Source organism: Anarrhichthys ocellatus, unplaced genomic scaffold, assembly GCF_004355925.1.
Source record: "Anarrhichthys ocellatus isolate YVR2014 unplaced genomic scaffold, GSC_Weel_1.0 scaffold69, whole genome shotgun sequence".
NCBI classification, from domain to species: Eukaryota; Metazoa; Chordata; class Actinopteri; order Perciformes; family Anarhichadidae; genus Anarrhichthys; species Anarrhichthys ocellatus.
The window spans coordinates 430,857-444,461 of record NW_022280099.1 but is presented as its reverse complement, the minus strand read 5'-3'; the positions used below and the strand labels follow the sequence as shown (position 1 = coordinate 444,461).

General features: G+C 42.6%; 1 protein-coding gene across 8 annotated transcripts in view; it reads left to right on the top strand.

Moving 5' to 3' along the window:
• The window catches only part of LOC116397578 (nesprin-2-like), a 92,184-nt gene extending 82,169 nt beyond the window's left edge, over positions 1-10,015 (top strand). For 7 of the 8 annotated variants that reach the window (XM_031873120.1, XM_031873123.1, XM_031873118.1 and 4 more), the window contains 16 exons: positions 255-439; positions 629-779; positions 1,098-1,280; positions 1,899-2,036; positions 2,133-2,327; positions 2,739-3,048; positions 3,850-3,918; positions 4,662-4,798; positions 4,929-5,058; positions 5,193-5,404; positions 5,503-5,703; positions 5,814-5,942; positions 6,337-6,528; positions 7,214-7,288; positions 7,893-7,942; positions 8,279-10,015. In XM_031873120.1, coding sequence (XP_031728980.1) covers positions 255-439; positions 629-779; positions 1,098-1,280; positions 1,899-2,036; positions 2,133-2,327; positions 2,739-3,048; positions 3,850-3,918; positions 4,662-4,798; positions 4,929-5,058; positions 5,193-5,404; positions 5,503-5,703; positions 5,814-5,942; positions 6,337-6,528; positions 7,214-7,288; positions 7,893-7,942; positions 8,279-8,489 — 2,568 coding nt within the window. In that variant the 3' untranslated portion in view covers positions 8,490-10,015. The remainder of the gene's footprint in view (positions 1-254; positions 440-628; positions 780-1,097; positions 1,281-1,898; positions 2,037-2,132; positions 2,328-2,738; positions 3,049-3,849; positions 3,919-4,661; positions 4,799-4,928; positions 5,059-5,192; positions 5,405-5,502; positions 5,704-5,813; positions 5,943-6,336; positions 6,529-7,213; positions 7,289-7,892; positions 7,943-8,278) is intronic. The other variant, XM_031873122.1, reaches the window with a different exon arrangement.
• The last annotated feature ends 3,590 nt before the right edge of the window (positions 10,016-13,605 follow it).

Here is a 13,605-nt window from a genome sequence, read left to right as displayed (position 1 = left end):
CACACACACACACACACACACACACACACACACACACACACACACACTAAAAAGCAGTCTGTTGATGAAGGCTTGTAAAATAACTTTTGAAAGAGGTTGCCAGGCTGGTAATCAGGAAGCGGCTTTTGTTTGCCATATGGTCACTTTATATTTTGAGTAATTATGATATCGTTGTATTGATGAGCAAAAACTCGCCCAATAGCTGAGCTGCATGTGAGTCCACGTGACTCAAACTGTGCCATTTCCACCCGCAGGATCTGCAGCGGGACATCGAGCAGCACACGGACAGCGTGGCGTCGGTGCTGACGCTGTGCGACGTCCTGCTCCACGACGCCGATGCCTGCGGCGACTCCGAGAACGACTCGATCCAGCAGACCACGCGTAGCCTGGACCGACGCTGGAGGAACATCTGCGCCATGTCCATGGAGAGGAGGATGAGGTGAGCGGTCACAATTAACAGAAAGCTCCCTCTGAAATCTTTATTATGTCAGGGTGGGTCATCCCAACAAAAAACACACAGTACCCACAAACATAATATCATCATTGGTTCTGTGATGAAAGCTGCTCAGGTTTTCTCAGTTGACTTTTCCTCATTACACAAAAGTGAAAGGATCCCTGTTGCTTTCAGGATCGAGGAGACCTGGCGTCTCTGGTGTAAGTTCCTGGATGACTTCTCTCGCTTTGAAGACTGGCTGAAGACATCTGAGCTCACCGCAGCGAACCCGGACTCTGCCGACGTCCTCTACACCAGCGCCAAGGAGGAGCTCAAGAAGTTCGAGGTCAGGAGACAACCCCTAACTATGAATTTTACAGAATATTATTGATCAGAAGGGGTCATAGAAAAAGTCGCAATTACAAATCCGTCTACTACTTCAGCACCACGGACAGCGTCATGGATTTACCGAGTCGCGGCCATCGATTCTGTAACTTTAGATTCTATTCTTCAAAGCTGCAGATTGATGCACTGCATGTGCAGATGTTCAGACGGATACATGTCTGTCTCTTTTCACTCAGTGCAACACAAACTAAAAACTAAAACAATAATTCTGTGGCTCCTCAACAGAGTAACTCACATTTCCTCTCCGTTCTCTCGTCAGGCGTTCCAGCGGCAGGGTCATGAGCGCCTGACTCAGCTGGAGCTGGTCAACAAGCAGTACCGCCGCCTGGCCCGAGAGAACCGGACCGACGCCGCCAGCAAGCTCAAAGTCCTGGTCCACGAGGGGAACCAGAGGTGGGACAGCCTGCAGAAGAGGGTGGCGTCTGTCCTCCGCAGACTCAAGGTGAGACGGGGAAATCAACACAAACAGCAGCAACAGATCGATGTATTTGCTGATGCGTGCGTCAGCAACCTGCACGCATGAAAACAAGTACGATAGAAACCAGAGAGCAAAACATCAGCATGTATCAAATCCTCCCAGCCGATCTGAGCAGCATCTCCCTGCTCTCAGCTCTGCTCTAAGCCTCCAGGATTGAGGTCACTTCTCAGACGGTAACGAGGCTGGAGGCGTCACGTTGGCAGGAAGCCATTTTTCATCGCAGCATTTGGCGCCGAGCAGATGGAGTGTGTTTATGTTGCTTTCGTGAAGGTTGTGTGTGTGATCAAAGAATCGAGCTGATTGGTGCTGGTTGACCTTTGCGCACTATAAGCGATATTTACATCCAGGGAATGTGCAGCAGACCAGGGTCAACAGTCAACAGTTAAACAAGTAAAACTTGAAATCACAAATTGGCCTCAGAAGGCTTTACAAGGAAGAAACCTCAGGGAGAACAACTGAAGAATGAACAACATAATAAAGTAACCTATCCATCCATATGACAGAAACGATACATAGATGACTTTAGCTAAACTAAACAGCACTTAAATAATGGCGTCCGTCCTCTGCTCTGTGCTCCTGCAGCACTTTACCTCTCAGAGAGAAGACTTTGAGGGAACGCGTGAGGGGATCCTGGTCTGGCTGACGGAGATGGACCTCCAGCTCACCAATGTGGAGCACTTCTCAGTGAGCGACGTCGAGGACAAGATGAGGCAGCTCAACGTAAGTTAGCACACACGCTTCTCACTTTCAAACCTTTTATTAAAGACAAACAAGCGTTCCTGAAAACTCAACTGACTCTTTTGCTCCCGTCTGCAGGGCTTCCAGCAGGAGATCACCCTGAACACCAACAAGATCGACGCCCTCATCGTGTTCGGGGAGAACCTGATCCAGAAGAGCGCCCCTCTGGACGCCGTGCTGATCGAGGACGAGCTGGAGGAGCTGCACTCCTACTGCCAGGAGGTGTTCGGCAGAGTGGCTCGCTTCCACCACCGCCTCGTCAACAGGCGCCCGGTCAGTACTGCATGCTGTGAACACAGTCCACATCAACGTGTGCGTTAATCAATGATATGGTTTCAGGGATTAAGTCATCAGCACATTATTCTACTTATTTATTCAAAACGGTCTTGGCTTCCAACATGACACAAAATAATAATTTAATAATGATAATAAAAATAATAATTTATATTATTGTAATAATAAAAATATGTATTATTGCTTAAAAAGATAAAAGTGAAACAATAAACAAAGAAGTTAACAATACTACTCTAATAGACTACTAATGAAAATACATAATAATTACAATAATAATAACAATAATAATACAAATAATAACAATATTTTGAAACCTTTTGTTTCAGAGAAAGACTGTTGCTTGTTTAAATTTAAGTGAAATTGGAGCTTTCTTCTTCTATGTTTTTGAAGGTTCTGGAGGAGGAGAGGGAACTGTCAGACCGGGACACCGACCTGGACGACGCAGCTGATCTAACCAACGGAACGTCCTCCTGGGAGGAGGCGAGGAATGAGGAGGAGGAGGAGGCTCCAGCAGTGGGTGGAGTCTCAGCTGGACGGCAGGCCGTGTGTCACCTCCTAGTGCCCCCTCTGGAGCGGTCGGGAAGAGAGACCCCCGTCAGCGTGGACTCCATCCCGCTGGAGTGGGACCACACTGTGGACGTGGGAGGGTCGTCGTCGCATGAGGACGACGAGGACGACACCTACTTCAGCGCCCTGTCAGGTGATCACTGCTGCTTTTCGATATTTACCTCAACATGTCCGAGTTTATGGCGATATAGTGTCTGTTTGCTGTTATTTGCGGATCAAATTTACATTTAGGTTTTTGCTTTCTTTTATTGGAATTCCTCCAGAAGTTGAATCCTTTCCTCCTCGAACCAGTTAGTTTATTAGAGGACGTCTTTGTGAGACGAGTGCAACCAAACGAACGGTCTCCTGTAAAGTCTCTCTCAATGCAGTAAACACCTTAACGTTCCTTAACTCAGGGAACCTTTCAAAGGGATTCTGTGAAGTAAATCCCTCAGCTAAGGAGAAGTTAAGCCTTAAGTGTCAAACTTAAGGTGTTTTGGGCAACCAGACTGAGTGAGACCAAGGATCATCCTGAAAGTTATATTGGTTTTAAAAATGGTCAACGAGAATGACAAATATTATCATGTTGTACTCGGCTAAAATGAAAATGACTTTCACTTTAAATGATAAAGTTCAAGTATTTATTTATGACCCATTTTTAACGACGATGCCTTCAGTAGGAAAACGATGAGCTTGGGGCTGAGAGCCACAGTCATGGTAGGAAAGTCTAAAGGTTAATGCGGACTAACGTGTTGTTCTTTATCAGATATCAGATATCACCAGCGATCCTCTTCAAGTCCTCGTTACTGAAATTACAAATTTGACGCAGATCTTCTCTGCGTCTCCGTTATTCTGATCCTGAACGCTCCTGAAACATGAAACATGACTTGTGCAGAGCTCCGCCCTTTTTCCAGAGCGGCCTCCAGACACCGCTGACCTCCACTCTCTCTTACAGACGTGAATGTCACAGAGAGCTCAGAGTCCTTTGTTAGAGCGACTGTCGGAGCAGCGACGGCTGCCTCGGGTAGGCGCTCTGCCTCCTGCATGCTGTGTGCTCACGGACCCGCATTCCATCTCCTAGCAACCCCAAACCCACCCAGCCGTACCTCACCTCCCCATCCTTCATCTAATCCACAGACACCTTGCTTCTGCCACATTTGTACCTCAAGACACAGATGTGGCTGTGCACTAGAGCTGCAAAGATTCAATTCATCAGCAACTGTTTTGTTAATTGGTTTGAGTCATTTTGTTGGAAAAAAAAGTCCAAACTGCAGCTTCTTAAATGTGAATCTATTGCGTTTTCTTTACTCTATGACAGAAAATTGAATATATATTTAGTGGACGTCATCTTGGGCCAAACAACTTAATGATTAATCAAGACAATAATCAACAATGAAAATAACTGCCGCTCTACTGTGCACCACGACAACTTATCATGATATTATTTATGTTGATTATATCGTTATAACAATTGTTAACGAAGATCGAAACTTTATAAAACTTGCATGACGTGACAGTGGATGCTATATATCCATTTGTGTTTGTGATGCTGTTCTTTGCATGTCTTTGACGGATGTTTTGTGTGAATCACGAGGCTGAGTGATGAGTCTGATGGTTCTAGTTCTCCTGTTATTACTCTGTTCTCTCTTTCTCTGTGCTTCATTTTTGAATGAACCTTTTTGGGTTTGGCCCCTCTCTCTCCTTTTCTTCTTTCTTCCTTATTATCACGCTGCCTTCGCTAAACTTTCCCCTTTTTTCTCTCCTCAGTGAAGTCCTTGACTGACCCGCCCAGCTGGCACCAGCCCGGCTCCCCAGAGCGGAAACGGGTTCCCCGAGAAATCATCCGAGGTCTGAACTCGTCTCCCACACACACCACCAGTACTCCCTTCCACCAGCAGGGCTACGTAAGGACACACACGCATCAAGACCTTTGAAGACTTCAAGTGTCCATCGGCTAAAGAAATTTAAGTGTCTTTGTTTTTCACTGAAGAGGTGTGTGTTATGCTGTGTGTGTGTGTGTGTGTGTGTGTTCAGGCTAAGCTGATGTCGGAGTGCAGCGGCACCATCAACAGCGTGAAGAGGGTGAAGCTGATCCTGAACGACGAGGGGGATCTGGAGGATCCGGGTCTGACCAGCAGCACGGCCGACAAGCAGACCAGCACAGGTACTCTGACGCAGATGAACAGCAGCGTGAGAGGTCTCATGTTTTAGGAGAGACGCAACTAAAAAAGTGGTTTAATGAGAATCTTAAAGTCTGAACACAACAAAGGATCACAATAATAACTGCTGACTCTGCAGGTGTGATCGAGCGCTGGGAGCTGCTACAAGTGCAGCAGTTCAGCAGCGAGACGGACATCAAGCAGGACCTGGAGCAGTGGCAGAAGCTGAACTCTGACCTCTGCGATGTCACTTCCTGGTTGGGCCGGGTGCTGCCAGAGCTAGAGAGGCTACAGCGCATCGAACCGTCCACCGACATCCGAGACCTCGAGCTCAACATCAGGAAACTAAAAGTAAAACACCAACAGCACCGGGTAACCACGCAGGACAGTCCGATGACGAAAAACACTTCATCTCATCTTCTTCCTTGTCTTTTTTGTATTTGTTATAGGAGATGCAGAAGACCTTCAACAGCTACAAGTGTCTGATGATCTCCGCCAACCTGAGCAGCCGGCATTTCCTGCGGGGCGACAGCGCCGAGCTGCGGGAGCTGCAGGACGCTCTCGGCTCAGCCAATCGCAGCTGGACGCAGGCCTGCGGCGGCCTGGAGAGCTGGGAGAGGAGGCTGCACTCTGCACTCATGCAGTGTCAGGTCAGACATCCTCTGGTTTTCACGTCAACACATTTGAGTTTATAATAATTACTGTGGTTCAGAACATGTGATGTGATGAACGTTTAAATGACCTCTGTGTTCTTCTTCAGGAGTTTCATGAGACGCTGCACTCTCTGCTGCTGTGGCTCGCTCAGGCTGAGAACAAACTCTCTGTCGTGAATGTCGTCGACCAGTCGATGCCTCGCTCTGTCCTGCTGCAGCATCGGGACATGCTGACGGTGAGCAGACCACCCATCGGTTCATCATCACTGTCTTGAAATACTTTTATTCTTTTACAGCGCCCATAAGCATTTTTCCAAACATCTTCCAATATGTCCGAGTCTGATTTTAGTAAGCTAAGGGAAGAGGTTTCCAACAGCTGGTGATGGGGGTTATGGGAGATGTAGTCTTTATTTTGGCACTAACAATAGAGACAGAACAAATATAAATGTGCACATGTTCACTTGGTCCTCATTTGAAAGACATTGTTTTACCATCGAGCCTGCTCCAGAGTCAGACCTTGTTCATCAGGATGTTATTCTTCTGGTGAACTCTCACCTCCGTCTGTCCATCAGACGCGTTCAGCACCTGCTGTGTGCTGACTGCTGTGCTCTCTGTCGCCCCCTGCTGCAGGCTCTGCAGGAGGAGCTGCGCGGCCGCCAGCGGGAGGTCTCCTCGCTGCAGGAGATCTCCTCTCAGCTCCTCCTGGAGGCCACGGGAGAAGACAGCCTGGAGGCCAAGGAGAAGGTCCACGTCATCGGCAACAAACTGCATCTCCTGCTGCGGCAGGTGGCTGCTGACCTGAGCACGCTGCAGGGAAGACTGGTGGGTCCATTTGACTGCTTTAGCCTCAGTCTGGTTTGACTCTGCTGTGATTCTGGTTTCATAAACTGATGAGCGGCCGTTCTTCCTGCCAAAAAGTGTCAGAATTAGCTTTAACATTTTGGATAATTTTTTTCTGTATTTGTGGCAAAATGACATTTGAGTTATTGTTATAAATTAATATCTCACTTAGCTGAAGCTTTCCAACAAAAACTTTACTGTAATTTACTGTAAGACTGTGATTTGGTTCCAGTTACAGAGAAATGGAGACAGCGTTGATTGTAATTTAGAGAATATTTTAGTCAGTAGAAATCTCTATCGCCTAAAACACAAGCAATACTTTTAATGTTAAGTGCAATTTTATTATCAGTGCAGCTCAGCTGGACACAGAACAATTAAATAAACATTTTACAGAGAATTTTGCAATTCAAAATACATAAAACATAACATTTGTATTAGTAAATGAGTAATGAAGGAACATTATATTGGGTTGAATGATGCCAAATTACAGAGAGTTCTTTCTGAACAACGTTTTGGAAATGATTAGAAAACCCTTCAGAAGTTACAGACCCGTAAAATGGAGCATCTGTTCAAATACCAGAAAGCATAAATGAGCTGCTGTCAACAGTGCAGTAACCTGGGACCTCTGTCGGTCTCATCTGATGTGTGTTTGCTGTCTGTGTCTCAGGAGCGCTGCTCAGCCAGCTCAGAGGTGGACGGCATCGGTCTGGGAGCACTCGGCTCTCCTCTGCTGCTGCACAAGGTACACCTGAATATTTACCTTTGGTGAGACGAGTTAAAGTCAAACTAACGTTGGGTTTGGTTGTTACATTTTAATGTGAAGGAATATTGCCTTAAAAAGAATTCAGCTTATTTCAAGTAAAACCTGTTTTACTCCGTATAAATACTCAATTACAAGTGAACAGTCTGCCATAAAAACGTGATAAGATTTTGAAGCAGGTCATCCAGATGTTGGATAAAATTCCAATCAGGCGTTAGTGAGATATCGTGTTCACGAGAATGGAACGCACAGACGGATAACTTTCACACATAATGCCTCCGGCCGCGGCTTTCGTCTTAGCTAAGCCATAAAAATGTGAAAAAAAAGAGCAGTAAAATGCAACATACACATTAATGTAGCAGCAATATTAATCCAAAACCATGATGGTAAAACATTAAATAAATGTTAAATGAGTACTACCTTAAGTACGTTGTACATAGTAAATGTTCTGCAGGCTGTAGTGCTGGACCTTTACATTTCCCACACATCTAAAAACCACCGCAGTCATCGTTTTCTGTCGTAGATGATCGTTGATGTTTTGAAGGTAAACACAAGTCGTGTGTCTTGTTCTTGTTTGTTGCTTTAGGAGGCTGCAGGTCTACAGGCAGCTACAGTTGGACAACCAGTGACTAAAAGGTAACGTTTACAAGCTGGAACGGCACTTTTTGTATTGTTCGATTTTTTTAGAAAATGAGCTTCAGGGTTTAGTTCCTCCAAATGAAATATAAACATTTCAACAGATGTGTCTTCGTGGAGGGATGTCTTTTTTACCGTAGATTATGAAGTAGTTCCAGTGAACACAGAATAACAACATGGGAATTTCGTCAGTGTGAGGAATATTTGAGACGCAGTCTAAAGATCCACTCAAAGTCCACAAGAGCTTTTGCAAAGTTTATTTGTTGTTAAACTGCTGTTGCAAAGTCAAAAATGAACATCCACCCTCAACCATCTGCATCATCTGTCCACATCCAGGGAGGGGAGGAGGGATTCTTCCCCACGGCGATCCTTCTTCCACCGGGTCCTTCGAGCTGCCTTCCCCCTACACCTGCTCTTCTTCACGCTGCTGGTTCTGGCCTGCCTGGTGCCTCTGTCTGATGAGGACTACAGCTGTACGCTGTCCAACAACTTCGCCCGCTCCTTCTACCCAATGCTGCGCTACACCAACGGCCCTCCGCCCACATGAAAGCTGCCATAGCCTGATCAATCATGTGAGCTTGAAATCAAAATGGAGCCTTGAACAGTGTTAATGTGCAGGTTCAAAGACACTTCTCCCTTCCACAAAAACGAAGCCCCGCCCATCAAATTTTTTTTGGTGTATTTCAAAATATATTTATTGTTTGTGGAGTTCCACAGTTACAAAAAAAGAAGCCATATCACTGGTTCGTTTGAAAGTTTTGTGATTTTTAAATGTAGTTTATCGTCCCCACCAAACATCTTCAATACCTGATTTTATTACCTACAGAATATTTTAATTTTTGTACTTTCACTGTTCTAAACTGAAGGAAAAGGAGAACACGAGCCATTTTCTACCACTGCAGCTGTTTTTACTGTTTTCATAGAAGGAAGCCACTTGTTGATCGCACATTTTGTACAGAAACGTTGTTCGATTGATATTTAAAGTGACGATCTGTAAGATATGACATATTAAAAAATGACGGCGGTGATTCATCTGCAGACATGCCTTTCTGTAGCCAACAGAACTACCATAACTTCAATTAATAATGTAATTTTCTTGGTTTCATTGACGATGTTTGTATATAAGGGCAAACTACTGACAGAGAAATAGTTCAATTGTTGTTTCTGCATTTGAGTGTGATACTGATATCTGTATTTAACAATGGGGCAATAGTTTACATGCCAGTGGATTAAAATGACAGATGTTTTCCTATGCGTATGTTAACTTTACTGTCAGTGTACTGGAGGTCTTTTCTCATTATGTTAGTGGATCACAGAAATTAAAAGCTGCATTAGCAGTTTCTTGACCACTAGGGGGCAGAAAGAGTCGAGACGCATCACTGATAAAGCAATAGCTAATCAACTGCTTTAAGCTAACGGTAACATAAACCACTAACACGTTAGACATTAATCCTCAGTGCATTTGGTACCATGAGCAACAATATCACATTAAATTTTCGTCATTTGATTCAATGTTTTATCAAAAGAAATCATTGAATGAAGTTTTAAAAGTTAGTTTTTTCAAACGCTTAATATTGATGCCACATTATTAGCTTTGGCATCACGCTGTCCCAGTTGACCCCCATGGAGTAAAGCCCTGCAGGTGTCAAACATCCAGCAGGGTTAAACAAAGACTGATTTTAAATAGTTTGTGGTTAATGCGATAATGTACATAAATGACTTACCTGAACACTGCTTTAACACACTTTTCAGTCATGTAGTTGAAGAACTGGTATCAAAATATTACAGAACATGAATGTAAGTCATCCTTTGGGCATTGAATGTAGCTGTGTATAAGCACAATCAAAGATCGTTAAATGTGTTTCATTTACAGTGTTAATATTATTGATCCTAAATGTTAAGGAGAAAGTATGATTTGATTCGAAAACTCAGTATTTGATCCTAATTTGTACCTAATCTCAGCGTCACACTCAGCAGAACAGAAACCAACAACAAAATGTGTGTAAAGTTTGATTTATTTTGTGAACTATTATTTATGGGATGTATAGATTGACAATAAACTGTTTGCCATGATTTGCAGCTGTATGTTTAATGTATCTCTGGGCTAAAAACTTTCAGGATCTTAGATTTGAATGACTGTATGCATGCATATACTGTACAAGCTACAGACATCAGAAATCTGTATTAGCAGTGGCAGGATCATCTGGCAATAAGGCTGAATTTACATTGCCAGAAAAGAGGCACAGTCAGAATAAAACAAGTATTAAACATGGTTACAGTATGTCAAATGGTCATGAAAATGTCATAGCATAGCATGTCAAAAACTATAGTATACTATAGTATTTCTAAAAAAAGTCATAGTATAGTATTTTGAAAAAGTCTGTATAGCATGTCGAAAAAAGTCACAGTATACTATGAAGAAAAAAAGTTACAGTATCATATGTAGAAAAAAGTCAGTGTAGTATGTCAAAAAAAGTCATGAAAAAGTCTCAGTACAGGGCGACGGCCGGCCTCTGACAGCAGTCGTGGCTGATTACCTGATGCAGAGCACCTGCAGAGTGACCGCCCTGCTCCAGTGTTGCTCTGCCCTGGTCTTTCTCTGGCGTACGTGGTGTGATCTCTGCCAGTGGCTGCCGGTTATATTTTGGTCTTCTTTGGTTTCGCTGACAACACCCCACACTTCATCACACACGCATCCACGTTCACATTACTGATGTTACTGACTGACACACTTCATCACACACGCATCCACATTCACATTACTGATGTTACTGACTGACACACTTCATCACACACGCATCCACGTTCACATTACTGATGTTACTGACTGACACACTTCACAGAGGTACTTAGTTCTTTATTTAGTTAAAATAAATACTTTACCACCATCCCTTGTGTCTCGTCCATATTTGTCATGGCCTAGGAGCCGGGTTGTGACAATAGTATGTCGAAAAAAATCAGGATAGCATGTCGAAAAAAGTCATAGTATAGTATTTTGAAAAAAAGTCATAGTATAGTATTTTGAAAAAAGTCATAGTATATACTATGACTTTTTCGACATGCTATATACTCACTTTTTCCAGAGCTTTCAACTTCCCCAGGAGGGGAGAGCCGGTACGAAAGTAAAAATGTTCAGGTAAACGTCATTTTGACAACTTTTTACGCTGTGAGCAACAACTCACATGTGTGTTCAATGAATTCCAGGTGCTTTTTTTGCACAAATGGAACGACTTCGGTATGATTTGTCTTTGAATCGTTACTTTTGACTTGTCAGTCGGGACAACGGTAACACACAGTTGACCCAATTCAAAGTTATATCATATACATTTTTAATTGTTTGTTGTTCTTGTTTTTATCAATAATGTCTGACAATGTCCTTGTCGATGTTTAATCGTAACAAATTATGGTTTCAACAATGAACTTTCACCCTCTATAACATGTGTCCATATTCAGTACCGACTACTACGAGCTGCATTTCCCCTACACCCATTCTTCTTCATGCTGTTTTTATTAAAAATGTCTGACAAAGTCCTTCTCAATATGTTATTATAACATATTGTGGACTATATTTTAATAACTTTACAGCCAGTGTTTTGGAGGTGTTCTTTAGCAAATGCCGTTTGATGATTCCTGACCACTAGGGGGCAGAAAGAGACACACCCGTGATATAACAATAACTAATCGTGTGCTTTAAACTAACATGGGAGCATTACGTTTACTTAAAGGTCATTTGTTTCAATGGAATATCAAAAACATCACTTTAAGTTGGTAGTATTTTTTTAAATTCTGTTTAATATTGATGCAGCAATATTAGCTGAGGCCGGGAGTCCTGTGTCAAGACATTAACAGCAGCAAACACATATCACTCTGCCATTAAGCTAAAGAACAACCGGCTACACATCTTGTGTCATCTTTAAGAGGTTTGTGGTTTATGCTGCAATAAACTGAACCGCTGCTTCTGAAAAACCTTTCAGTCATGTAGTTGAAGGACTGATGTCAAAATCTGACGAGCCAGAACGTGAATGTTAGTGATCCTTTAGGCATTAAATGTAGCTGTAGATATAAACAATCAAAGATCTCTCAATGATTTTCATTTACAGTGTTAATAGTATTTATCCTAAATGTAAAAACTCTCAAATGACTCATGCTCAGCAGAACAGAAACAAACAGCAAAACGTGTGTAAAGTTGGATTTATTTTGTGATCTCTTATTTATGAGATGTATAGATTGTCATTTTTGATTGACAATAAACTGTGTTTGGCATGATTTGCGGCTGCATGTTTACCGTATCGCCGGGTCAGAGAAAGACCAGCGTTGACAGGTTTAACAGGCAAATGATCTTTTTTGTGTGTGTGTGTGTGTGTGCATGCATGCATGCACAAGCTACAGACATCAGGAAAGAAAGGATAGTGGACATGTATCCGTCTATTAGCAGTGGTAGGATAATCTGGCACTAAGGCTGGATTTACATTGGCAACAAAATGGCAGAACTTCGACCAGACGTCCAAAAAGGACCTAAATGATGCGTTCAGGTTATAAATCCAATATTCTGAAGGATTCACTCTTTCACTTTATTTGGCCTGGATCAAAACAAACCTATTTGAACTTGGATGGCACCAAATAACAAGAGAACAGCGGTGTGGTTTAAAAACAACACAGCAAACAAGCCTGAAACACGAGGCTTTAAACGTGCAGGGAGACAAAAAGTTCAAGGACTCAAAGCAAACAGTTCGTGTCTGTTCCTCGTGTCTGTAGAGCCAACAACAACTAAACAAGCCAGTTCTGGACTGATGCTCATGTTCAGGTTCTTCTTCATGTGGGAAGGTGCATAAATTACAGCAAATAACACTGAGGATTCCATCATGTTTAGTTACTTGGTTTCATAAGGCTACTTTACTTTAGGCGGAGGCTCTTCGTCAAAATAAACAACAGCAGCAGAAAAAGGGAATGTTTACTAAAAAGCACTCTACTGTATTCATCCCTACTTACTTTGAATTGAATATATCTGTAATCATTTACAGTGTTCATTAGCTGAAGGTGTCGTATGAATAAGTAGACACCTAAAGGAGACGTGATGTAAGTTGAAATTGGTCACTGACCTAAATGGGAGATTTGTTCCAAAATAATTGCCAATAATGAGCTTGTATGTTCTACGATACTTAAATATAGTATCCAAATGGAACTTTGTGTGCAGTCAGTACTTTTATACAATTTTGATTTGTACAGAGAATCCTTTTTCTTTTTTTTTATGTCCCACAAATTGTTGCAAAAAAAACCGTTTTCTCGAAAATGACAAAATGTATGTGTTAAGTTAATTGTGAATATGTTTTACATTCTCTTTTCTTTGCAGAAAAACAAACAGTTTCACATTTTCGAAAGAAAAATCACAAAATCGGATCTCATAAACTCTAAAAAGAACTCGTTTCAGCTGTAGACTGATGCTAGCATAACAACATGCATTAGCATTACCCGCGCAGTACAGCTAAGCATAATTCAGTCTTTAGCATCACAGGTATTAAGTCATGAATTAAGAATACAAATCTGATGTACAGACAAATGTGCAGCATTTTAAACAGGACTATGTTTCTTTTACCAGTGTAGCTAGACTGTTATACTTTAGCATGTTAGCACTGTGTCAACATGCATACAATAAGCATGTTAAC